Source organism: Maniola hyperantus, chromosome 6 (assembly GCF_902806685.2).
Source record: "Maniola hyperantus chromosome 6, iAphHyp1.2, whole genome shotgun sequence".
In the NCBI taxonomy this organism is placed as follows: Eukaryota; Metazoa; Arthropoda; class Insecta; order Lepidoptera; family Nymphalidae; genus Maniola; species Maniola hyperantus.
The window spans coordinates 8,206,675-8,232,980 of record NC_048541.1 but is presented as its reverse complement, the minus strand read 5'-3'; the positions used below and the strand labels follow the sequence as shown (position 1 = coordinate 8,232,980).

General features: G+C 37.4%; 3 protein-coding genes across 6 annotated transcripts in view; 2 read left to right on the top strand and 1 right to left on the bottom strand.

Moving 5' to 3' along the window:
* Positions 1-5,103, bottom strand: part of Ilp3 (Insulin-like peptide 3) — a 30,346-nt gene extending 25,243 nt beyond the window's left edge. For 3 of the 4 annotated variants that reach the window (XM_034969785.2, XM_069499338.1, XM_069499339.1), the window contains exon 1: positions 4,996-5,103. The gene's annotated coding sequence lies outside the window, so the exon portion shown is untranslated. The remainder of the gene's footprint in view (positions 1-4,995) is intronic. The other variant, XM_069499340.1, reaches the window with a different exon arrangement.
* Positions 5,104-7,466: 2,363 nt separating this feature from the next.
* Positions 7,467-10,560, top strand: LOC138402484 (uncharacterized). The gene is made up of 2 exons (XM_069499184.1): positions 7,467-7,505; positions 10,189-10,560. Exons 1-2 carry the CDS (start codon positions 7,467-7,469, stop codon positions 10,558-10,560), a joined length of 411 nt encoding a protein of 136 aa, XP_069355285.1.
* Positions 10,561-14,288: 3,728 nt separating this feature from the next.
* Positions 14,289-25,206, top strand: GlnRS (Glutaminyl-tRNA synthetase). The gene is made up of 12 exons (XM_034969401.2): positions 14,289-14,478; positions 14,595-14,993; positions 15,427-15,538; positions 16,208-16,576; positions 17,757-17,944; positions 18,322-18,548; positions 18,635-18,771; positions 19,243-19,414; positions 19,817-20,054; positions 21,199-21,344; positions 22,073-22,262; positions 25,091-25,206. The coding sequence occupies exons 1-12, from the start codon at positions 14,362-14,364 to the stop codon at positions 25,136-25,138; spliced, it is 2,343 nt and encodes a 780-aa protein (XP_034825292.1). The 5' UTR covers positions 14,289-14,361; the 3' UTR covers positions 25,139-25,206.
* Positions 25,207-26,306: the final 1,100 nt, after the last annotated feature.

Genomic DNA, 26,306 nt, shown 5'->3' with positions numbered 1-26,306 from the left:
ATACAAGCTATCTCTGTAAGTAGGTACCACATTTCATCAAAATCGGTTAAACGGATGGACTGTGAAAAGCTAGCAGACAGACATACATACGGACGGAAGATAGACAGACAGACACACTTTCACATTTATAATATCGATATAGATGGATTGATCGATAAAGCTCGCAACTTTGTCGACATGGATTTAATTTTTTATAAACCGGGGAACTCTTTAATTTTCCGGGGTAAAAAGCCGTTTCCTAGGACAAAGACTATCTCTGAATAGGTACTTAGTTTAGTACCTGTTTAAGAATATGGGCTGTGGAAACATTTAACAGATAGATATACACTTTTACATTTATAATATTATGTAGGCAGGTAGGTAATAGGTATATAGAGATGAGGATTTCATCTCACGCTACTTCTCTACCTTCTTATTTAAAAGGTACTTCGATACATATTATATAATTTTGCTGAACCGATTTTGAAAATTCTTTCACCAGTGTTAAGGTACATTATTCATGATGCTATATTTTGTTTTTTAAATATTAGAGATCTTTACGAAAATTGTAATACTAATTACTAATTAGGTAACCGTGCGAAGCCGGGGCGTGTCGCTAGTAAAAAAAAGTCGCTCCCCGCTCTGTCTTGAATACGACTTCAAGAGGAAGGTTTGTATCTTCTTATTAAATCTACGATAGATAAGCACCGTAATAATAACGTATTACGTATACGTAAGCTAACCTAGCTTACAACGTAAAATTAAGGTGATAAGAGTAATCAGAAGATAAAACCAACAACTTTTTGGTTTTCAGTGCAGATAGCCACATCAATTAATATGTATTTGCATATTTATGCATTCGTGTAACATACTAACATTGATGCTAATTAATTAATTTTACTGTTAACTTGTCATGTTAATAATAATTATTATCAATCCGTAACAAAAGATAACGATGCCTGGCGCCGCTAGACGTTTTCGGGAAACAATGTCTGGACTCTGGATATTAAATAGGCATTCTTTCATATGTAATTGCAATTCAAACATTTAAAACTAAATTTAAAAAAAAAAAGTTATAAGTACAAGTTTATAAAAAAATTGCAAATCAAAAATACTTTTCATCAAATCTAACCACTGTAACGAGGTAAGGTGCCCAGTACTAGTACGATCGAGGTAACTGAAAGCACATGAGTAGATGGGTCATCCGAGACGGGATGATAAGTAGTGAGCCCTAAGAGGATCAAAGTCAAAGTCAAAGTCAAATGATTTATTCAAAATAGGTAATAAATTACTCCTTTTGATGGTCAGATGTTGGATTTCTACACTATATATATATATATTATATATAATATAATATATTATATATATATATATATATATATATATATATATATATATATATATATATATATATATATGTCGGAGAACAGGAGGATGGCTGATAATTATTATTCATCTTTAGCCGACATCAGAAGGTAGTAATTAATAGGTAGGTACTTTAATCCATGTTCTTTACAAATAGTTCTCAGTAACGTATCGCACATGGAAACCATCAACGTAACACAACCAGATCACCCTAACCTAACCCTACCTATGGTCGCCTCCAACCACCCCTCACAGCGACCCCTCACCTCACTCTAAACTAGCTAACCTAAGCTAAACACCACATCGTGTGATTAGGGCGCAATTGCTATTGCAACCTCTCAATCAAGTCACGACCTACTCCGTTATCTAATCATCTCAAGGTAATCAATCACAACTTCATGAACGCTCTTAAAAGGATCATTGCATCGACTCTCTTACGATCTAAACCAGATCTTATAATTGACTTCTCATTACTAATTCAGAATATCGCAATAGCTCTACCTTCTCCACTCTGTGCACATCTGCATACAGAACACCATAGCATCGTGCGCCACACGCGCCACGACTACTATCCACCCAAATAAGCGATCACAACAGAAACCAGGTAGAATGTAAGCTATTCGATCTCATGGGCAACTCATTGTCTAATCCATTTCAACATTACACGAGAGTCATCAATGATTCTTTACCAACCGGGTTATACGATTCTAAAGCGGGTACCTACTATCAAAGTTAACTTCAAGTTACTATCACACTAAGCTATCACTTCAAACTAATCATTATCTCAACTGCCGGTATATCTCCAATTACACTCTAAATCACTAGCGTCTGCAGAAATAACCTTAACGGATGTCCTTATAATAATCTATCCACTGAGCCAAACGTTAACTCACGAATTACTCTAATATTCACCAATAATTAGTATTCCATATTCGTCAAACAACTACGCGAACATTATTAATAGTGCTTTGCAGACAAAGTCACCGGATGGCACTAGATGTTACGATTTAACACAATGTACATTAGCATCGAACAATTACTGTTCTAACTATATCACAATCACCGAATTAAATATCACGATTAAGAAACTACCTACCTATCTCAAAGAATAATAATTAGCTAAGCTATAATCTGATACTTAATTAATTTAACGCGAGAGAAAATTGTGAACGACAACAAAATTCGTGCGTGTCAAAGTCCAACTCTGACAACTAAAATAAAGATGGCTACCTTCCGTAGAGTAAAACTCATACGTTTCTTTTCACGGAGTCTATAGACAGTAAGAACTCTTTCAATATCGACCCTCCAATATATATATATATCTACACTAATATTATAAAGAGGAAAACTTTGTTTGTTTGTTTGTTTGTTTGTTTGTTTGTTTGTTTGTTTGTTTGTTTGTTTGTTTGTACTGAATAGGCTCAAAAACTACTGGACCGATTTTAAAAATTCTTTCACCATTCGAAAGCTACATTATCCACGAGTAACATAGGCTATATTTTATTTTGGAAAAAAATAGGGTTCCGTAAGATATTTGGGTTTTTCGGACACAAGGTGTAAAAAATCAACCAGAAAAGTTACTTATTTTGCGTACGCTGCCTAAACTATAAAAGATAGAACCATAAAATGTTCTAATTAATTGTAGATCTTATAAATATCTACAAAAAAGTCCGCGACACACTATACCCATCTATGTCGAGTGAGGCACAGCAACCATTTTTTTATTTAAAAATCTTGAATTTTTTTTGGACTACATTTAAACGCGTTTATTTTACTCATGCTATTAATCCTTATCAAAATAAATGATTTCATCACTAAGAACAGTTTATGGAGATAATATTTGGTCTTTGAATGATTAAAATTGGACGTTTGGTTTTGAAGTTATGGCGAAATTAAAATATTACGATTTCTGCTGCACGGCCCGTTGTATTATATAAAGAGGTAATGTCGTTAAGTTTGTTTGTAGGGGGTAATCTTTAGAACTACTGAACCGATTTTAAAAATTCTTTCACCAGTAGAAAGCTACATTATTCCTGAGTGACATAGGCTATACGGGATCTTTAAAAACCTAAATCTACGCGGGCGAAGCCGCGGGGATCAGCTAGTGTAAGATATAGTGGTGATAATTATAACGAAAACTTAAAACTAAAGCTACGAGGGTTCCAAACGCGCCCAGGTCTGAGAAGAGCCAAACAACAAACTCAGTTAGCCTTCATCCCATCTTCGCCTCACGAACAGTCCGCGACACTTTGAAATGGCAATCGGAGTATGAGGCGGGGCGTTCCCTTCCCGATTGCCATCTTGACCTGTAGCATACTATAGTTAGGTACCAAGCATTAACCTCATCATTGGATTTTAGGTCCTAACTCCTCAATCAAGCACAAGTGCATGAAAAGCAGTTTTAGTTCGCTTACAGCCAGCATAAAGAAGATTTTACGAGCATGAGAAGCACATGAGAAGTGAAAATGTTTTTTTTTGGATTGGATTGGAAGTCGGTTTTTGAAAATATTTTTTATGCTGAAAGAAATTCAAACTCTGAAGTACTTATATCTATTTAGATACCTTAATACTATTCTTGTATCCTTATAATAAATTAGGGCAGCAACAGTTTTATTTACAGAAAATTGATCTAAAACGGTCTTTGATTGATGTTCGTAATCTAGAACACGACAAGGCCAGTTATCGGCATTTGTTTTGTTCTGTTAATAACATCTAAATATCAACGCCTCATTTAACTGCAACTTAGTGATAGAAATAGCTTTTAGTAATTGCCCTATGACCTGACACATACCTAACTAAGTACCTACCTATCTTAGGGTTAGTTATTTCGGGGCGCGACGCTGCGCGCCCGGTGCGAGATGCTATGTTGGCGCTCTCCAGGCAATTCGAAAATTCTTTTCACGTGTTTTTTACTTTTCCAATTTCCATGTTTCATTATTTTTGCACGGGCCATCCACTTAAGCGATTTTAACGAACATTGATACAGAGAGCTTGCATTCTAGAGACGAATATGAGGGGGGGGGGGGGGGGGGGGGGGCACGGCCGGGGGGGGTATTAGGTACCTCTACATATAGGTACTTAACTGAATAAGTTTTGGTTACAAATCAGGGAATACTAAGGCAGTTAGGTACTTTATTTTCAAATACATAAGCTTTTATTTGAATTTCTTTTCAAAAATATTACAGTATTAAACTTCAAGCTAGCCTTATCTAATTACTATACAAATCATGTCCGCGTGGAATGGTGCACTGCTAAGAATGTATGCTGCATTTCCGCGCTGGACAGCCAGGCTGATCCGTTGCGCAAAAAATGAGCCAGTCCTTCTGTCAGATGAGGCTATTAATTGCGGTGAAATTTCTCGTATTTTTTCTGCACTAAGCATTTTAAATTCTTGCTAGGTGACAGGGTGACTCCCATTATATCTAGCCTGTTTTACCCTAAAGGTCACAAAAGCGTTTCATTTCATAATATTCAACATAGATTGGATAACTTGCACTATTAAATGGCTCAGCACTTAGATATCGTATCTACATAAATGATTCAGTGGATAAATATAAGTAGTAAGTAGGTACGTAATATGAGCAAAGTGGCAAAGGTTTAAAACCGTTAAGATAATCGAAACCAATGAGATCTATCCTAATATCTAGGTACCTTAAGATCCAATCCAATCCAATCCATCAGCCTGTTTGCGTCCACTGCTGGACATAGGCCTTTCCAAGAGCGCGCCACCAAACACGGTCCTCAGCCTTCCTCATCCACCCGCTCCTTTAGATACAAAAGACCTAAACGTTACGCGTTATTCGGAGCAGTACTTTTCTAGGATTCCATACCAACCAAAATGGTAAAAAAATTGGTCAAGTGCGAGTCGTACTCGCTAACAAAGGATTCCGTACCATCGTACCTACTTACTAGAAATAAAACTTTTTTTATGGCAACCATTTTGAATTTTTTATTATTTATTGTTGTTATAGCGACAATAGAAGTGAAAATTTCATATCTCTACCTACCTGTTCCGGTTCACGAGATACAGCCCGCTGACAGACAGACGGACGGACGGACAGACAGCGGAGTCTTAGTAATAGGTTCCTGTTGGCACCTTTCGGGTACGGAACCCTGCTGTGCAACTTATCCGTCCGACCGTCACAGTACCTAGCTTATGATCCTAAAATGTTATAAAACTCCAAGACAAAGCTCAAACAATTATTGTATTTAAAAAAAATGTTTGTACGCTTGGTACAGTGCAACAAGGCTCTCTTGGCACTTGAATGACATTGACAGGGGGGCGCTGTTGAAGAACAAAGGCTTAGAATATCAAACAAGAATAAAGTGGACACTTGACGGCAACGTTAGTTCCGATTTTCGCCACGCGCCTGCATGCTTGCTTTTTTTAACAGACTTCCAAAAAGGAGGTGGTTCTTAACTCGGCCCGTTTTTTTTCATGTATGTAGGTACATCGTTTTATCGAGGTTTCTGGACCGATTTCCAATTTTTTTTTGATCAACAGATATGATGTTTCCGTGGTGATCCCATAAAAAATTCTGGATCCAACTCCTCAATCCTGATGCTGCAGAATTACTGCCTACCTAAGTTATCAAGATTCAGGAAGTGTTCATAGTGAATTAATGTTGTAGGTACCAAGCAACGACTTTATGCTTGGACTCCAAGTCCCAACTCCTCAACCCTGATGATGTAGGGTACAGCACTCCTAAACTATAGTGATTCGAGAAGTGCGGATGATGCAATATTATTTTTGGTGTCAAGCATAGACTACACCATTGAACTTCGGATTGCAACTCCTCAATCCTGATGCTGCGCGCCTGCTAGGTACTGAACTCCTAAGCGGTGGAGATTCGGGAATTTTTGATGACGAATCGATATTTTAGGTATCAAGCAACGACTTCATGATTATAGGTACTCCAACTCCTCAAACCTGATTAGGTAGAGCATGTTTGAATCGTTGAGCCACCATTGAGTAATAATACCAGTACGCACATGCATAAATTGTCAACAGCGAGATGCAATTGCAGTCTAGGGATGTAGGACGAAGCGCAACCAAATGGGTTATAAATAGACCATAGACGGCGACGACGGTGGGTGAGACGAGGCGACCTGGTTCTGCCTGTCCCCTGTTTGGTGTGCTCTCGCTAATCCTCTTGTCACACGGCCATCACGTGGCTTTTAAACCAAATAAACATCAGTGGACAGTGCAACTTAGCGATCTTGCGATTTAGCGTTTCGGTATGTACCTACCGCGCCGCCGATGCCGCGTAAAAACCAAAGGGGTAGGTATGAGTTTAATTCAAACTGCAATATCCCTTCCAGGTTAGCCCGCTTCCATCTTAGACTGCATCATCACTTACCACCAGGTGAGATTGCAGTCAAGGGCTAACTTGTATCTGAATAAAAATAAAAAAACGACAATTTTGTTTGTTTGTATGCTTGTTTGTTAGTATTTTTGATTGAATACTTATTTAATACCGTATCTATTCTCAGCAAAGAGTCGCTGGTAGAAACAGATTTTTAAGCGACTTCAAAAAAAGGAGGAGGTTCTCAATTCGACTGTATGTTTTTTTGTATGGTTGTTACGCGATTATTCCGTCAAATTATGAACCGATTTTGATGTTTTTTTTTTGTAGAACATACTTTACTTCAGAAGTGGTTCCATTTTAATTTGGTAACGGAACAAAACGGAACTCCTCAATGGATAAGAGTAAATTGCTCGCGATCAGTGTAATAGCTTTGTAAACAGTAGGCTAGGTACAATGGGGCCACTAAAAATTGTGAAAAAAAACCGACTTTGCAATAACAACAAACACTAGAATAATTTAATTTATTACCCTATATATTATGTATGTACAAGAGTTATTGTAGTTCTATAATAATATTTTTTGAGTCGGTGCTTTAGTACCTATCTACTATCTACCTACATTTCTTGCCATTACTTATATATTAGGTATCTCTACATACCTTATCTAATTACTTATGTATTACGTGTGCTCAGTCACACAATTTGCAACAATGTTGCTTGAACGCGACGGTGTTACTTTTACGAAATCCGTGATTTCACGGATGAGTGCTCAAACGCTCAAACTCTTTCCTTAACTTTAAACGTTTATGCGAGAATGAGAGCAGAGAGCGGGCAGCAGAGAGCGAGAACGGGAGTGGGTGACAATACAAATAGGTAGATAGATACCTAGTATAGTACGCGACAGGTCGAGATGGCAATCGGAATATGAGGCGGGGGGACCGGACGCCACGCACGCCCGCACGTCACTCGTGCTATTCCGCACTGGTTAGCGCGGAGGCTGTGCGGGTGTGCAGGGCGTCCTCTTCTCAATTGCCATCTCGACCTGTCGCCTACTATAGGTATCACTTGTGTAAGTATATATTTTATAATGATCCCATTGTTTTGAAGAATCAAATGAACTTTGCGCCACTGCAACTGGCTACAGGGAACCGTGGCAACGCGTGGCATTGTCGTCACGCAAAACGTGGTTAGCGATAGCGCAGAGCATGCACTCCACGCGTGCGAACGTGCCCGTCCGTCGTCCGTCGTGGCACGCATAGCTCAAGTAAAGATGAACAGTGGAGACTAAGTAATAGGGTCCCGTTGGCACCCTTCAGATACGGAACCCTAAAAACAAACTTAGTTTTCCGTTCATTTCTAACTAGATATTACGAGTAGGTATCTAGGCATTCAGAATTCGTCGTCGTCACGGAGATTCGAACACTGCACATTGTCAACATTGTCTCGAATATTTTCCAGCCAATTTGCCAATAGGACAAAATCCATCTTATACCTACTAATTATAGGTAAATGCGAAGTGTGTGTCTGCTAGCTTTTCACTGCTTGATGAAATTTGGTATCGAGTTAGCTTTCATCCCGGGGATGGACATAGGCTACTTTTTATCCCGTAAAATCCAAGAGTGCCCTATATGAAAATGGTAAAAAGGTACCGGAACTTAGGCAACTATTTATTCCGAAAAAACAAAGAGTTGCCATGGGATTTTTAAAAATCAAAATTCACGCGGACGAAGTCGCGGGCAACTTCTGGTATGATTACAAAAAAAATAAAAACCGACTTCGATACACAAACACTAAAAATTGAAAAATAATTTAATTTATTACCGAATATATTATGTACTAGCTGACCCGGCGAACTTCGTTCCGCCTAACAGTCGCAATAATTTTGCATTATCCGCAGTTCCTGAAACATTATAGTTTAGGAGTGCTGTACCCTACATCATCAGGGTTGAGGAGTTGAGACTTGAAGTCTGAGAATAAAGTCGTTGCTTGGTACCTACAATATGAATTCACTATGCACACTTCCTGAATCTTGATAACTCAGGCGGGCAGTAACCCTGCACCATCAGGATTAAGGAGCTGAATCCAGAATTTTTTATGTGATTACCACGAAAACTTTTTTTGTTGATTTAAAAAAAATATTTGCAAATCGGTCCAGAAACCTCGAAAAAATCGATGTAGAAAAAAGAACCACCTCCTTTTTGACAGTCGGTTAAAAACTGATGACCTTGAAATATTTACGGAACAATTTAAAAAAACCCCTTTCTAACAAAAAAAGAATGAATGAAATCGAACTACGCGTTAATGAATTACAGTTACTCAGTATACATTTTAACTTTCATCCCCTCTCCTACGGGAACCATGCTGAATTTCGGGATAAAAAGTATCCTATATTCTTCCTCATAGTATTTTAACTTTCATCCCCTCTCCTACGGGAACCATGCTGAATTTCGGGATAAAAAGTATCCTATATTCTTCCTCATAGTATGACCTCAAATCGTACCAAGTTTCATTGGAATCCATTCAGTAGTTTCAGCGTGATGCGCGGCCGTGATACAGACAGACAGACAGACAGACAGACAGACAGACAGACAGACAGACAGACAGACAGACAGACAGACAGACAGACAGACAGACAGACAGACAGACAGACAGACGACAGACAGACAGACAGACAGATAGACAGACAGACAGACAGACAAAAATGAAAAAAATTACAGTTTTGGGTTCAGTATCGATTATGGAGTGCCCTCGAAAAAAAAATTTCAAAATATCTTCAATGTATAGAATTTGACCTGCTACAGTTTTATTATAAGTATTGATACAAGAGTTAATATAGTTCCATAATAATACTTTTTGGTGCCGGTGCCAATTAGCTTTAGCTGCGCGAATCGTCTAGACTTCATATTTTTATGAGACTCCACAATGGCACCTCATTGGCACCGACCCCAAAAAATATTATTATGGAACTATATTAACTCTTGTATACATTATATATTCGGTAATAAATTAAATTATTTTTCAATTTTTAGTGTTTGTGTATCGAAGTCGGTTTTTATTTTTTTTGTAAATTTTTTTTATTTCACAATTTTTAGTGGTCCCATGGAATTATGCTATGACTGGTTAAAAATCTACTGTTTACTAAGCTATTACACTGATCGCGAGCAATTTACTCTTATCTGTTGAGGAGTTCCAGTATCTATCTTCGAAGATGTTCATCAGATCTTCACCAAATTTAAATGGGACCAACTTTGAAGTATACCCTTTCAAACAAAAAAAGAATTTTCAAAATCGGTCCAGGCGTCTTCGAGTAATCGGGGAACATACATAAAAAATAAAAAAAAATAAAAAAAAAAGATTCCGACGAATTGAGAACCTCCTCCTTTTTTTGAAGTCGGTTAATCAAGTCGGTTAAAAATAAGTGAATACAGCACATTCTTGCTTACTATTGCTTACATCGGAATAAGAAATCTACTACACTACTACTACTAGTAGGACTAGGGTAGACTACAGACGTACTCACCTTCCATCTTGTGCAGGTTCTTTCGGGGCATGGCTGCTTCGGAAGGTACCTGTGCAAGATCGCAGGTAGAGAGCCTACTGAGGAGTGCCATGAGTGTGGCAGTGCCGTGGATACGGCGCAACACACTCTGGCAGAGTGCCCAGCATGGGCTGAGTCGCGAGAGACGCTCGTGGCGGCAGTGGGGCAAGACCTCTCCCTGCCAGCCGTGGTCAAAGCCATGGCGGGCAGCGATGGGTCTTGGAAAGCAGTAGAGCTCTTCTGCGAGCAGGTAATGTCGCAGAAGGAGCTGGCGGAGCGCATGAGAGAAGATGATTTCAACTCTCATGCCATCCGTCGTAGGAGGGTCGGGCGTAGGCGAGTCGCCCACGACCGCCGCCTACCCCCTTGAGAAGGACTCTTGGGCAATAGACACGGGGAGTCTATCGTCCGTAAAGAAACCAGTCCTCGAGTCGGAAGGCGCACCTTTGTGTTCCTGGTGCGCCTCAGACGGTGTTTAGGGACTTCATTGGTCCCCTGAGGTGGGTCCTCAGCAGGCGCCGCTGGCTGGGTTGCGCGAACGTGTTTGGCCCCGTAGCCCAGCCACCAGGCGATGCGTGGAACATCGTGGGGTTTTAGTCGGTAAGAGTCCGACATAACCTCCGCACCTCCCCGGGTGCGGTGGCATCCATGAGGATTTCCCCACGGAAAAAAAAAAAAAAAAAAAAAAAAAAAAAAGGGTAGACTACAGACCATGCAATATTCTAATAACGAGAAGGGTCAAGAAGACTCTAGTTAGGTACCTACTTATTATATTACAAGTCAAAACGTAAACAAACAAATGTTACTAATTGTGATAAAATTAATCTATACACGTGGCGTGGCTTTTAACCTTAGGAAATCATAAATTTTCCACTGGGTTAGTCGCGTCTAGTTGCCTTGTTACTATCGGATTAAGAGTAACGGCATCAATTGCATATTACGAAACAATATTACAGGGCCTCAAAAGCTCAATGGTTAATGATCGGACTGAATTCGGAGTTTCGAATTGAAAGGTCCGTGGCGGTGGTTCTAATCTAACCCCACCCGTTGCAGTATTGCCTAGTACTTACCTAGGTACTCCTAGCACAAGCTTTAGGCTTAGTTGGAGGGGAAAGGGGAATATTAGTCATGAGTAACTTTGAGTTTGGATGATATTCTTTAAAAAAATATGTCTCACTCGCAGCTACCTACCCATTTCAATTTTGATGAGATTCTGGTCTACCTATAATATTGTCACATTAATTAATGTCATTAGTACCTAATTAAATATTAAATTAAGTGCCAATAACCAAAGAAGCAGCACTGCTGGAATTCTTTCTAATTTTTTTCTTTGAAATTCAATGGGTAAAAAATAAAAACACAAGAACACAAAAACTTTTATTTATAATTATCAGAATTCAATTAGTAATTACTAAAGATTATAAGGTGCAAATACAAAGTAATTTGGACCTGATACTGAAGATTGTGGTGTCTGTAATTTCTGAACTACATAACCGATGACCTTGAAAATCAAAGCTTGAAATATTGACGGGACAATCTTTAACAAAAACCTCTTTCTAACAAAAAAGAATTAATGAAATCGGACTACGCGTTGATGAATTATTACAACTCAATATACATTTTAACTTTCCCCTCTCCTATCGCTGCTGAATGCTGAATTTCAATTTCGGGATAAAAAGTACCTATCCTATGTCCTTCCTCATAGTATGAAATCAAATCAAACCAAGTTTTATTGGTTTCGGCGTATTGCGTGGCCATAATACAGACAAACAGACAAAAATGAAAAAATACAATCTTGGGCTTAGTAGGTATCGATTATAGAGTGCCCTCGAAAAAAATGTTCAAAATATCTTCAATGTACAAAATTGGACCTGTTACAGTTTTAATATACCTACCTAGTTAGTAAATAAAGATTAGCGGAATTTATAAAAAATAAGAATTTTCACATTTTGATAATACATACTAGAGGTGTCAAATACAGGTTCATGTGTGTATCACAATATTATCACGTGTTACAGACAAATATTTAATAATTATTAACGTTACATTATTTTGTTACAAAAAAAAAATTGCTTGAACCGTGAGGCGCAAGCAGAAAAATGGGTGCAATCGATTTTCGACCTTATTGACATACGTCAGAAAACAGCATTTTAGCAATCTATGAATTATACTGAGCAAGAATATGACAAAAAACAACTTTCTCATAACCGTCAATAAGGTCGAGATTTGCTTGCACCGATTTCACCATGAGGCGCAAGCATATAAATGGGTGCAAGCGATTTCCGACCTTATTGACATAGGGAACAACATTTTAACAATCTATGAATGATACCTACTGAACAAGAATATGACAAAAAACAACTTTCTCATAACCGTCAATAAGGTCGAGAACTAGGGTATAGCTTGTATTTAACTCGATTGATTTAAATTTTAAATTTTACTCTTAATAGGTACCCAATCCATACCTTCGCGACAGGTCGAAATGGCAATCGGGGAGGGAATGCCCCGCACACCCGCACGGCCCCTGTGCTAACCCAGTGCGGGCGAGCGAGGGTGACGTGCGGGTGTGCGGGGTGTCACCCCCGCCTCATACCCCGATTGCCATCTCAACCTGTCGCGGAATACAGTACCTAGTACCTACCGATGTATGTAAAAATAAAAACAAGTAGAACGATAAAGCAATGTCAAGTAGATACCTACAATACAATAGGTAGGTAAGTTTACCTAGTTACCTATAAAAAAATCTTTTTAGTAGGTAACTACTATGTTTATTATCATACATTTCTACATATTTATTATCATACGAATTATAAAATGATGATGATGATTTCTAAAAAGAACAATACCACTTCACGTACCTAACCTATTACCTATAATACTTAAATGTATGATAATACCTACACTTTGAAAAACATTTTCTCATACGATTTATAAAATGACGCAAGTATTTCCAAAAAGAACAAATCTACTATAATAGGTATTATTAACGCGCGACACAAATCTATCACAACACAAAAATGTACCTAATCTACATTATTTTGCTTAATGTACATTACAATTATTCGCATTAAATATTTATCGACACTCAAGTTCACAAATAAATAAAACTGCATTCAAAATTTATTACGAAACAAACAAAATGATAAAAATACTAGCCGCATACTCGTATCATCACAGTCAACATGTAACAGGCCAATACGAAAATTCGATGTAATAATTATTCACCGTCGAATCGCGACGATATTTGTATTCAGCTGTACCTACCTAATATATTTTATTCTAATATCGTCGCTCGGTCGCGCCGCGCGCGGCGTATCAAAGATCGAACGCCTGAGTTATTTTTTAGGAAGGATTTTCTCAAATTTTCACTACTTATTATATATTGTATTCAATTTTGTTTTAATCTAAAAACGAATATCTTGAATACATTTATATATTTAATAAATTTATTAGGTACATTATTTTTTGACACCTCTAATACATACCTAGTTCATATTATTACAGTCCATTAAAATGACTTTTTTGGCGCCATTTTAACTCTATGGGTCAACTGTCATGTCAGAAGTACCTTTAATGTTTAAAATAAAATAAGGACTTTCGTACCTACTTTTTTCATGAAATATGACAGTTGACACAAAAATTATTAAAATGGCGCGTGAGGCATTTAAATGTTCGCGCTATACCAAAGAGTATAAAAATGACTTTTTGTGACAGAGTTAAAGTATAATTTTTGCTGTGAAATGTGAGGTATTACCTATTGTTCTGCGGTTGTGGACCTGTGTTATAGAATTCTATTTATCCGTTACCTATATGATCTTAATCATGTAGGTAGTACTTAGAAATTCTTTGATCTTATCTTAATCTCATCAATCTTGTCAAATTTGTCCAAAGAGTATAATAATATGAATTTGTCAAACCTTTATTCTTTGATTCTCTCTTTGATAAGTTTAAGATATATAATTACTCCGAGTTTAAGTTTGATATTCTCGTAAGACATAAATCGTAATTTCCAGTATATATAATGTACTCTGTGGTAATATACAAATGTTATTGGTCTGTGAAAATCACGATCACGACCACAGAGTACTTTTAACATATCACGACAAAAATTCATAGTTCCTGAGTGGAGAACATTTTTTAAAATTTACTAAGGTGTATCGTGAAACTTATCATGATTCCAGAAGAAACTATAAAAAAGCTAAAGCTTTTAGGCCTAAGTGAAACAAAAGCAAAAGAAACCTTAAAAAACGCTAAAGTAACTAAATTTCTTCTTGCTGCAATAAGTGAGGTTAGATTTAAATTTCATATTTTTGCAGATTATTCTTATAGAAAATTCCTTGTCATACTGTTACTTGTGTTTTTATTTATATTTTTTTGGTATGCGTATTTTATCGTATATTTTAGGTAGATATTGAGAATATACCAACCGGTGCTGGCTCACTGCTTTACCATCTGGCTACCAAAATAAAACCTCAAATTGAAATTAGACTGCCATTGGTATGTAAATATGTTGCCAATGGAAAGATAGATTCTACCCTAAGAGTAGATGCTGCATTGGAATATCTTTTAAGTCATATTAATGAAGAAAATTTAAACATTAGCGAATTTGAGCAATATTGTGGAGTTGGTGTGTCTGTTTCTCCTGAACAAGTTGAGAAAGCAGTTGAAAAACAAATGGCAAAATATAAACAGGAGTTGATAGAGAAAAGGTATCGCTTTAATTCAGGAATAATTATGCAAGCAGTTAGAGCTGAATTAAAATGGGCTGATGGGAAAGCTATTCAAAATGAAGTTGCTGTCCAGGTATGTATACTTACTGATTGATTTGTTTGCCTGTAATTAATAAGTTCTGAAACTACTGAATTGATTTTAATAATTCCTTCACCATTAGAAAGCTTTTTCATCCAGAAGTAACAATATACAGTAGATTTCAGTTTTGACGCTGATGAAGGAACCACTACAATTCTGTCGCTGTATCCTAAAGTCACTATAGGTGTAGAAATAAAGATAGAAACGAAATAACACATTGCCACACAATACAGCCACGCAATGTGCATAATATATATCAGCTAACACAGTCGCCTAAGGTCTACAGATTTAACAATACCTAGGGTATACTAAAAAAATCTGTTTTGATTGAATTTTACCTACCTAAACACAAAAGAATATTATTGCACCTGCTGATCACCTCGGGTGGGCTCTCTAAATCAAATTATTGTCAGCCTTTTCATTTCAGATTTTAGATTTATTAGGACCAAAAACGGAAGCTGATCTGGCACCAGCACCTAAGCCTGAAAAGAAACCAAAAAGTGACAATGAGAATAAAAAAGTTAAAGAAGAAACCCAAGGTCTGTAGATATTAATGTTATTGGAAATTACTATGCAAAAAAACTGGCCAAGTGCGAGTCATAAATAAAAACCTATTTTAAAATGTAGAGGTAAAGCCCTTTCATAATATGATACCCCACTTGATATAGTTATCTTATTTTGAAAATTGGTTATCTTACTTTGAAAATTGAAAATACATACTAATTATTTGTTCATGAACACATTTTTTTTTTTGTGATGTAACCACAAATTCATGGTTTTCAGATTTATTCCTTTACTTGTGCTATAAGACCTACCTACCTAGCAAACATGATTCTAGGTCAACGGGAAGTACCCTATCGGTTTTCTTAATGAACACGACATACAGACGGACAGACAGACAGACAACAAAGTGATTCTGTAAAGGTTCCTTTTTCCTTTTGAAGTACAGAACCCTAAAAATGTACTCAACTTTTTAACTAGAACCCCTTATTACTGAACCTCCTCCACTGTCTACCATCCATCTATCTGCCTGCCTATCTGTCAGTGGTTGTATCTCATGAATTGTAATAAGTAGGGAGTTGAAATTTTCATAGAATATATATTTCTATTGCCACTATAACAGCAAACAATAAAAGTTTCAAAATGGCTGCCATGAAAATCACACTAACATTATGAAGGCAGTTGGTTAGTAAACATTTTTGTTTTAGGCTATAAAGAATCTCGAGTATCTGCTGCCACTGGTGATGTCGAAGGTGCAACTTCTGTGCCAGAATTAATGAAAAAATTATCTTTTCATACTCCTGGAGAAAACTATAAGACAGATGGTTATATTGTAACTCCAAACACTAAGAAATTGATAGAAGATCATCTTAAGATTACATCTGGCAAAGTAAGGACAAGATTTCCCCCAGAGCCAAATGGAATTCTTCATATAGGCCATGCAAAAGCTATTAATATTAATTTTGGGTATGCTGCAGCTCATGATGGTATTTGTTTCCTGAGATATGACGATACAAATCCTGAGAAAGAAGAAGAAAAGTTTTTTGTTGGTATCAAAGACATGGTGGAGTGGTTAGGTTAGTTTTTCATTATACTAGCTGGCATGACAACTTTAAAAAATGACAAAAATAGAAATGTTTATTCCATGCTTAGGGCGTTTGTGCACTCATCGTAAAAATACGAATCAAATGAGTACGTATTGTATTTGTATGACGGCCACTTCTAAGAATCACGGATACGAACCGAATACGGATGAGTGCACACACACCCTTAAGGCTAGTTGCATTTTGGTTGCGTTTTCGTACGAATTAGATTCGTGCGGACACCCATAAACGATCCCGATCTTAAAAATACTAGGATCGCATAGACTGGGTGTAACTCGCACCCAGAGTACACACTCCCATAGTACTTGGAAGATCGGCGGAGTGATTACGTAAAACGTTGCAGTAGCGACAGCAACGCGGCAGCAGTAGCAATGCGACAGTCATTTGCTGTCTCTCTTCTTCTTATTTTGCTTTGTGGCTATTGCGGTCTCTCTCTAGCCGCTGTTACGTGTGACGTTTGACAGCAATGATCGCGAGATTTACGCCTGTCGCCTCGCAAGCTTGTCGCGAGATACGTAATCACCTCGCGGGATTGTTCGTGCGTATTCATACGTCGTGTTCGCACGAGTCAAATTCGTACAAAAACTCATCTAAATTGCGACTAGCCTGAATCATGTATATCTGTCTATTTGTGTATCTGCCTTTTCTACATAACTGCTGAACTAAGTATATAGTAAGTAAAATTTGACACAAATAGGTGTATCTATAGTTTGCTGGATGGGTAGATGTAATATAGGCTATTTTTTAACTCGTTTTTTTGGTTTGGAAAAAATATCATTTCATATTATCATTAATTACTCGCAGCTTCGTCTGCGAGATTAGGTTTTTAAAAATCCTGTGGGAACTCTTTAATTTTCTGGGATAAAAAGTAGCCTATGTCCTTCCCTTCCCCGAGATGTAAGCTAACTCTGTACCAAATTTCATTAGTTAAACTCTTGGGCCGTGAAAAGCTAGCAGACAAACAGACATACATTCGCATTTATAATATTAGTATGGATTATACATAATATTACATACAATGTACTATTCTTTTTCACATATCATATAAGCATTGTTGCAGTTTTAAATAAGTATATTATACTTCTTTAATTTTTGGTTTAGTTTACTATTTGTAATGTGTAATTTTTGTAAATTAAACAAGTTATGGTTTTAGGTTACAAGCCATATAAAATTACACACTCTTCTGATTATTTTGATAAACTATATGAGTGGGCGGTAAAGTTAATCAATAAAGACCTTGCATATGTGTGCCACCAGAAGTCAGAAGAAATCAAGGGTTTTAATCCTCCACCCTCGCCCTGGAGAAATAGGCCTGTTGAGGAAAGTCTTCAATTATTTGAGGTATTAATATTAATTAGTTATAATAATTTAAGTAATCCCGACCATTTCTGTCTAAGAGCTTTATGTTATAAGACTAGCTGACTCCGCGACTTCGTCGCATCGACTTAGGTTTTCAAAATCCTATGAGAACTATTTGATTTTCTAAGATAAAAAGTAGCCAAGCTCATTCACCAAATATTTATCGATATCCATGCAAAGAATCACGTGGATTCGTTGCTACGTTGCAACGTGATTGAAGGACAAACAAACACACTTTCGTAATTTTAATAAGTAATGTTTGATAAAGTTCTTAAATTGTTTACATCATGATTTAAAAATTAAAATTTACCATGCTTATTATTTAGTTAAAAACCATAATACACTTTCCTAATTTTTAGGATATGAAAAATGGCAAAATTGATGAGGGCGATGCCACACTTAGAATGAAAATTACTTTAGAAGAGGGTAAACAGGACCCAGTGGCATACAGGATAAAGTTCAAGGCCCATCACCGGACTGGCAACAAATGGTGCATTTACCCAACTTATGACTACACTCACTGTCTGTGTGACAGCATCGAACATATCACACACTCTCTGTGTACTAAAGAGTTTCAGTCAAGAAGGTAATTCATAAGACACAACCCCTTCCGAGATCTGTGGGGGTTGATAAGATTTTGCATCTGCAAATTATATTGCTTACATTTTTCAGATCGTCATACTACTGGCTTTGCAATGCATTAGACATTTACTGTCCGGTTCAATGGGAGTATGGAAGATTAAATGTTAACTACACAGTTGTATCCAAGAGAAAGATTGGAAAACTTATTGAAGAAGGTATAGTCAAAGGTATGTTATTGGTTTGGGTACTTTTATTCTCTGATAGCACCCATTCTTGCGAAGGCGGGGTGGGCTAGTAAAACAATATAATAATATTTGAGGAGTCCAGAAAAAGTTGACATGATTTGAAGAGGTCGCTACTCGCTGATGGCAGTCGCTACATGTAAATATTTTGTTACTTGTCAATTTGGCCTAGAATAATAAGCAGAACTTGATTAACTATGGGGTACATGTTAGGTGAAAAAAATAGACCTCTTCTGCTTCTTCCATCAACATTGAGACAATCAACATCAACACAGAATGCAGCCATGTGCATCATACATCTTGATTTGCGACTGCCCTGGCGTTATTCAGCAGACACCATAGGTACTGACTGCACGAGCTAAGGTCATATGAAACTATATCTTTCTCAGTCGTAGGCCGGCACTGTATTTGCTCGATGTCTGTCAATGATGATTAAACCCAAGTGATGTTGGTTAGATTGGGATGACCCTCGTCTATTCACGCTGACGGCGCTGCGGCGGCGCGGCGTGCCGGCGGCGGCCATTAACGCGTTCTGCGCGGCGCTCGGCGTCACCGGCGCCGTGGGGGCCGTCGATCCGTCCATGCTGGACGCGGCCGTGCGCAACGTTCTCAACATCACCGCGCCCAGGTAAATTATACACTCAGTTCTCTTCACGAAAGTCGACACTGCGATAGGCAATTTTAGGTGCCAATGCCCTCTACACCATCACCTAGTCTCAGCAGCCTACTGAGTCGCTAACTCAGTGTCTAACACTGAATGATAGTCACCAAGCTCATTTGACATTTATTTGTAATCCATTGAAGGGTTTCTACGAATTAAAAAAAAGAAAAAAAAGCTTGGTGGCTATGTGACACTGAGTTAGCGAATAACCCAGCAGAACGCGTTAATTCATAAAATAAAGAGTTACCTTAGTTACTGTATTTGAAATTTTTATTTGCATTTTGATTTTTATTTATACCTAAAAACATGATTTCTGTAATTTTTATTTCAAAATTATCTTTTCATAATAATATTTTTGCAATTTTTCAGAGTCATGGTTGTCCTTGAGCCCCTGAAAATAACCGTTACGAATTTCCCAAGCGATAAATCGATATCAGTTCAAGTGCCTGACTTCCCTAATGAGCCAGAAAAAGGTTCGCATGCCGTGATTTTTGATAAAGTACTTTATATCGAAGACACGGACTTTAAAGAACAACCTGAGAAAGGGTATCGACGTCTAACAGCGTCTCAGTCGGTCGGGTTACGACATGCTGGATATCTTTTAAAGGTAATGGGGTATATTCTTTCAGCTGATGCTCGACTTTCATAAACAACTAATCATGAACGAAAACATTTTCTTTTTAATTATTTAACACCATCCGCACTTGATTTGGCTAGGCAACCTATTCGTGATGTATTAATCTATACGGCTCTATAATATATAGCATAATATATCCTCTATCACAATTAAATAACAGATCAGGGAAGATATTTCTTATACCGTATTTCATACCATAGGAGCAGAAATGCCCGACTGACTATATGAACAACTTTTTTCTTCTCATTCAAATCAAATCTACCAATAGTCTCGGTCTTGTCATGTAATGTGCGCGCATGTTCGTGAAGAATTTATTGCGAGTGAGGATAAAATCCCGAAAACCCCTGAGTTTCGAAATAGTCACGCTAACAAGTTGTGAAATCGGGCTGTGGGGTCTAAACGGATTACATTTGCACTGCAAGCCTTTTTTAGGGTAAAACAAGACCATATGACTAAGACTCCGCTGTCCGTCCGTCTGTCTGTCCGTCTGTCACCAGGCTGTATCTCATGAACCGTGATAGACAGTTGAAATTTTCACAGATGATATATTTCTGTTGCTGCTATAACAACAAATACTAAAAAACAGAATAAAGACGTGATTTTTTTGTTTGTTTTTATAGATAATGGTACGGAACCCTTCATGCGCGATTCCGACTCGCACTTGGCCGCTTTTTTATAGGCTTGCGCATGACTGCAATCACACCAAACAGTAGGTGATGATGCAGCCTAAGGTTGGGCGCGCCTGTCTAGAAGGCGCTTATTCACTTTCTTTTGAAGGTACCAACCAACATTGCCGAAAATTGCAGTTGCAATGCAGTTGTGTCAACTGCAATAAAACTGCCTGATAACTGCAATTTCATAGTCATTTTGCAGTCCAAACACCTGTCTGTATTAGCACTTAAATGTCCTTTCCCATCGAATACTGAAACATTTTCAATAACTTAATTTAACCTGAAACTTAAATTATTGTATTTGGCATTTTGTTTGTGAGAAAGCCTTGTACTTTCGTCTAGTTTGTCTGTCTGTCCGTCCGTCTTGACCAGTTTTAGTTCATTTCGTTTTTAGGATATTGAATTGTTTGTTTGTATGTCTACTTCACATGACTTTTTTGTAGGTAACGAAAGTAATCAAAGACAGAACAGGCAAAGTGAATGAGCTGGAATGTACCGTGGAGTCTACAGAAACGTCTGAGAAACCGAAAGCGTTCATACATTGGGTGTCACAACCTGTCACTGTACAAGTTCGCCTGTATGAGCCTCTGTAAGTTAATTTTCTTTATACATTTAATCCCAAGGCTGTCTTAAAAATTTCATAAAAAATTCAGTCCTGAACTTTGTTTTAATTTAATTTTGTTATTTTATTGGAAAAAACCAAAAGCTTTTTCTACTACACAGACTTAGAATTAGATAACTTAAAAGCTAAAGGTTTTCACAAATAGACATACTAAACAACAAGGATGTACCTGGGAAAACAGCTAAAGTGCAGCTAACTATAGCTAATTCAAAGGAGAGCTATAATAGCTATATTATAGCTCTCTTTTCAATTTTACTTGTGTTTTAGCTACACACGAAGGAAATTAAATGTTTTTGAACCCGTAGAGCTCTGCCTCTCTCAAACTTGTGGCGCATATACTGAGTACAACCGTTCGCACCGTTTAAACTGTGTATAACGCATCCAAACTAAGAAAGAAATATCGTATCTTCCATATTGTGCCGTCTTAGCTAGAAATATATTTTGATGCGGGTTTTGTAGAACAAAACCATTTTGAGTGACCAGCCTGTCACCAACGAGCCTATGTTTTTCGTACTACTCAGTACAGAAACAAGTTAGTACATAGGCTCGTTTGTATATGGTTGGTCTCTCAAAATGGTTAACGCCCACTGACTTTTTGTCTTTGTCATTTGTATGGTATTACACAAGAGAGAGAGAGAGTCCTATATTAACTTTTCTCCGTGGATAAAGTATAGACATAATACACATTTTCGTAGTTTTAAACACAAGAACCCAGAAGACCCAACAGAGGTGCCGGGCGGGTTCTTGTCGGACTGTCGTGAAGACACGCTGCAGACCGCGGCAGCCTACGCTGACGCCTCCATCAAAGGCGCTGGAGTATTCGACAAGTTCCAGTTCGAAAGGATCGGTTACTTCTCAGTCGATCCAGATTCGAGCCCAACTAAGGTATGTATCATTATTGTTTTTTGAGGGTTCTGGACCCGAAGGGTGCCGACGGGACTCTATTACTAAGCCTTTGTTGTCTGTCCGTCCGTCCGTTCGTGTGTCACCGGGCTGTATCTTATAAACCGTAATAGCTAGAGAGTTAAAAATTTCACAGAATGTGTATTTCTATTGCCGCTAAATCAACAAACGCTAAAAAACAAAACAAAAAGTCTAAATGGCTGCCAATTAAAGTGTTATTTCTTGTGTGATGGTACGGAACCCTTCGTGTGCGAGTCCGACTCACACTTGACCGTTTTTATTGTAGAATGTGGGCCTTCCTGAAGGAAACTACTTCCATGAATACTACATACGACGAAGATTTTTGAAGTGAAACTTCTTTATACGTGTAGAAAAGTACTAAACCACCCGTACCAGCCATATCCATATTATCATTTAGAAACCGATACAGGCTTCCTTCCAAGTTAGTCCTCTCCCGTCTTAGACTGCATCATCACTTATCACCAGGTGAGCTCGCAGTCAAGATCTAACTTGTACTGGAATCAAAGAAAATGTTGCTGCCGGCCCTGAGTGGTTGACATAAGTATTTATGGCATTGGCGCCTGAAAGACATGTTATCGTTACCAAAAATTACATGATATGGATATGGCTGGTGATGGTATAGAAAGTAAGTATTAGTTGTGCTTATGCAAACCGTATAAGGACTGATCACGATTCGGTTAAATTTTCGAGCTATGCCCTTCCAAAGTACATGCAAAAATAAAAACGACGAGAATAATGGCTGTTGCTCATGTAGAAAGTAAGTGCTAGCATTTACACATGCAAACTATGTAAAAACTTACCAAAAAATTGGTTGCGTTGTGGAACAGTGCTGATTCACAAAATCTGCTTATATGGAGCTTAAAAAAAGAGTTGAATAGATATGGCTGTTGATGGTGTAATAAGTAAGCTCTAGTTATGTTTACATAAATCCCGTAAAGGTTGATCTAAGATTTGGTTGCGTTTTGGAGCTATGTCTGTTCAAACATATTGTTAAAATAAATGATGAGGAATATGGCTGCTGATGGTATAGATAGTAAGTACTATCTTTACACATACAAACTGTGTAAAAAATAATCAGAAATTCGGTTGCGTTTTGGAGCAATACTGTTTTTTTTTTTTTTTTTTTTAATTCAGATACAAGTTAGCCCTTGACTGCAATCTCACCTGGTGGTAAGTGATGATGCAGTCTAAGATGATAGCGGGCTAACCTGGAAGGGGTATGGCAGTTTTTATTAAACCCATACCCCTTTGGTTTCTACACGGCATCGTACCGGAACGCTAAATCGCTTGGCGGCACGGCTTTGCCGGTAGGGTGGTAACTAGCCACGGCCGAAGCCTCCCACCAGACCAGACCAGAAATTTAGAAATTATAAAATTCTAAACCCCTGCCAGGATTCGAACCCGGGACCTCCCACTATTAAGACCACAGCGCTCACCACTGCGCCAGGGAGGTCGTCAAAAAATATGGTTCAAAAAATATGTTTATATGGAGCCCGAAGAAAAAGTTTGATGAATGTAGCTATCGATAATGTATAAATAATTAGTTGTATTTATATCAATTATGTAAAAACCAATCCAAATTTCGGTTGCATTTCGGAGCAACTCTCATTGTTCAAATTAAAATGATAAAGGAAATGGTTGCTGTTATGATTCAGATAAACCATGCTTCCGCACTTCATAGGCGTGCGTTGCACCATTATTTTCGGTGGAGTGGTGCAGCATTATTTCTCGATAACAATTAAACTAGCTTTTTACATTGAAAAATACAGTTGAAATTGCTTTAATGAAAACAAAACACAGAAGATTCAAAGGACAGTTTCTTTGCTAAAGTAAATATAGCTGTGTTATAGAGAGTTGCATGCCAAAAGGATGCTGCGTCTCGGCTGCACTGTGGACGTATGCGTTAAGCGTTACAGGAGTTCTGACCTTTTATGAGGAGCTAGCTACCCGTGCACCCACCGGCTTCTGCCACCAGTGGGTGGAAGGGTAATATGTACACCCACTGCGTTACATAAAATAAATTTTAAAATATGTCGATACATCGCATTGATAAATAAATACAAAATAGTTAAATTTACATAGCACCTTATTAAAAAAACAATTATTATAAAATAGAGAATGTCATTATATCCTTCCTTGCTTGCTGCATTTTTTATTACCTTTCTCATACAATGTTAGGTGAAAAGCAAACAGGTGCGCCGGCAATTTCGGTCGAGCGTACTGCGTCACTTTAAGGTTCAGTTTTTAATGGTTTTTATTCCAGGTTTCACTTTCTTCGGCAGTCCCCACTGACTGTCCATTTTTAGGGTTCCAAAGGATAAAAACGGAGCCCTATTAATGTAACTCTGCTGTCTGTCTGTCTTTCCGTCTGTCTGTCCGCGTGTCACGGGTCTGTAACTCATTGTCTAAATGAGTTACAAACCTGAAATTTTTGTATTTGGTGTAGAATGTTGACCCAAAACCAAATATTGAATTAAAAATTCAATTATTTTTCAGACGGGAGATACATGAAAAAGAGGTGATTTTTTTCTTCTTATCGTAGTTTGTGGGGTATTATTTTTTTGGAGCTCATTGAGTACAGTACAAATATTTTTTTTGTTTTTTGTAACTTAAAAAATAAGAAAATGGAGGGCCGTCAAATAAAAAAAAATGTGTTAATTCTTTTACGACGATGGTACGAAATCAATCGTGTGCGAGTCCGACTCGCACTTGTCAGATTTTTTTATTTATGTTCCCTCTTTGTGGTCCTAAGGAACTTGCCTTGTATACAACTTTTTGTTTATTTCCAGATGGTCTTCAACAGAACCGTGTCTCTTAAAGAAGATTCTGGGAAATAAATTCTACGAACGGTTACGAATTTAATTACTATTTATTATATAAATAAATAATTTATTGAATTAAATAACTCTATTATTTTTCCACTCAACAAGTTCTTCTAAGCCGTTTTTGTATTAGGTATACCTTCGTGTTTTATGAGTGCTCACTAATACTAACTCCTAAGGGATGAGCCCAAGGCCTCGTATAGTATTCGTAGGTACGTTGCGTGTTTGGAATTGAGGTCAAGCGAAGTGGATACAGCGTCTTAACTAGGGATGGACCATTTCACACGTAGCATGTGAAAAATCACGTGAAAAGCGTTTTCATAATATGTATTATGTAACACTTGCTACCTTACAAAGTAGCCTGTGAAAAATCACGAAGTGAAATGTCACAAAGTTTGAAAATTAATACATTTGATCCCGCTTTATTATTTTTTCGTGCGTACACGATCATAGATTCAAACTAAATGTGGCGTGAGCGAGAACACTCGCATCTTAGGTAAAGACTTCTAGTTAAATTAATGTAGCAAATTAGCAAGCAATCGATTGCAAATTATTTTAAGTGCGTTAATTAAAAAATCATCCGAGAAAAATCACCTATGAAATCACAAGGAACGTAATAATTTAAGACCAAATGAAAATTATTTTAAAGTAGCGGTAACGCTCATCTTTAGTCTTAACATATTATTTATTTATTTACAGAAAACTGTTTCATCTAATTCCTACCTAACCGTTTTCCTTGAGACGTATCGTATTAGGTATTTATTGTAGGCAACCTAAAGTTTGCGAGTAACTATGTAATATACATACGTCCAAAAGTTACAAAAAATGCTTTATTCTAATATAGTACAGGTAAAATTCATATCCAAGATTCAGATAGATCTTTCCAGTACATTTCATGAAAATACATCCGTCCATATTCTTCTTCCAACCAAAAATCAATGTCAATTTAATTAATCTTCCATATATACTCGTATAACAAGAATAATAAGGAATAAGGAAAAGCTGACTCACTGACTGATCTAGGTATCAACTATCAACGCACAGTTCAAACTACTGGACGGATCGGGCTGGGCATGCAGTCTGCAGACAGATAGCTATTATGACATAGACGTCCTCTAAGAAAGGATTTTTGAAAATTAAACCCCTAAGGGGGTAAAATAGGGGTTGAAATTTGTGTAGTCCA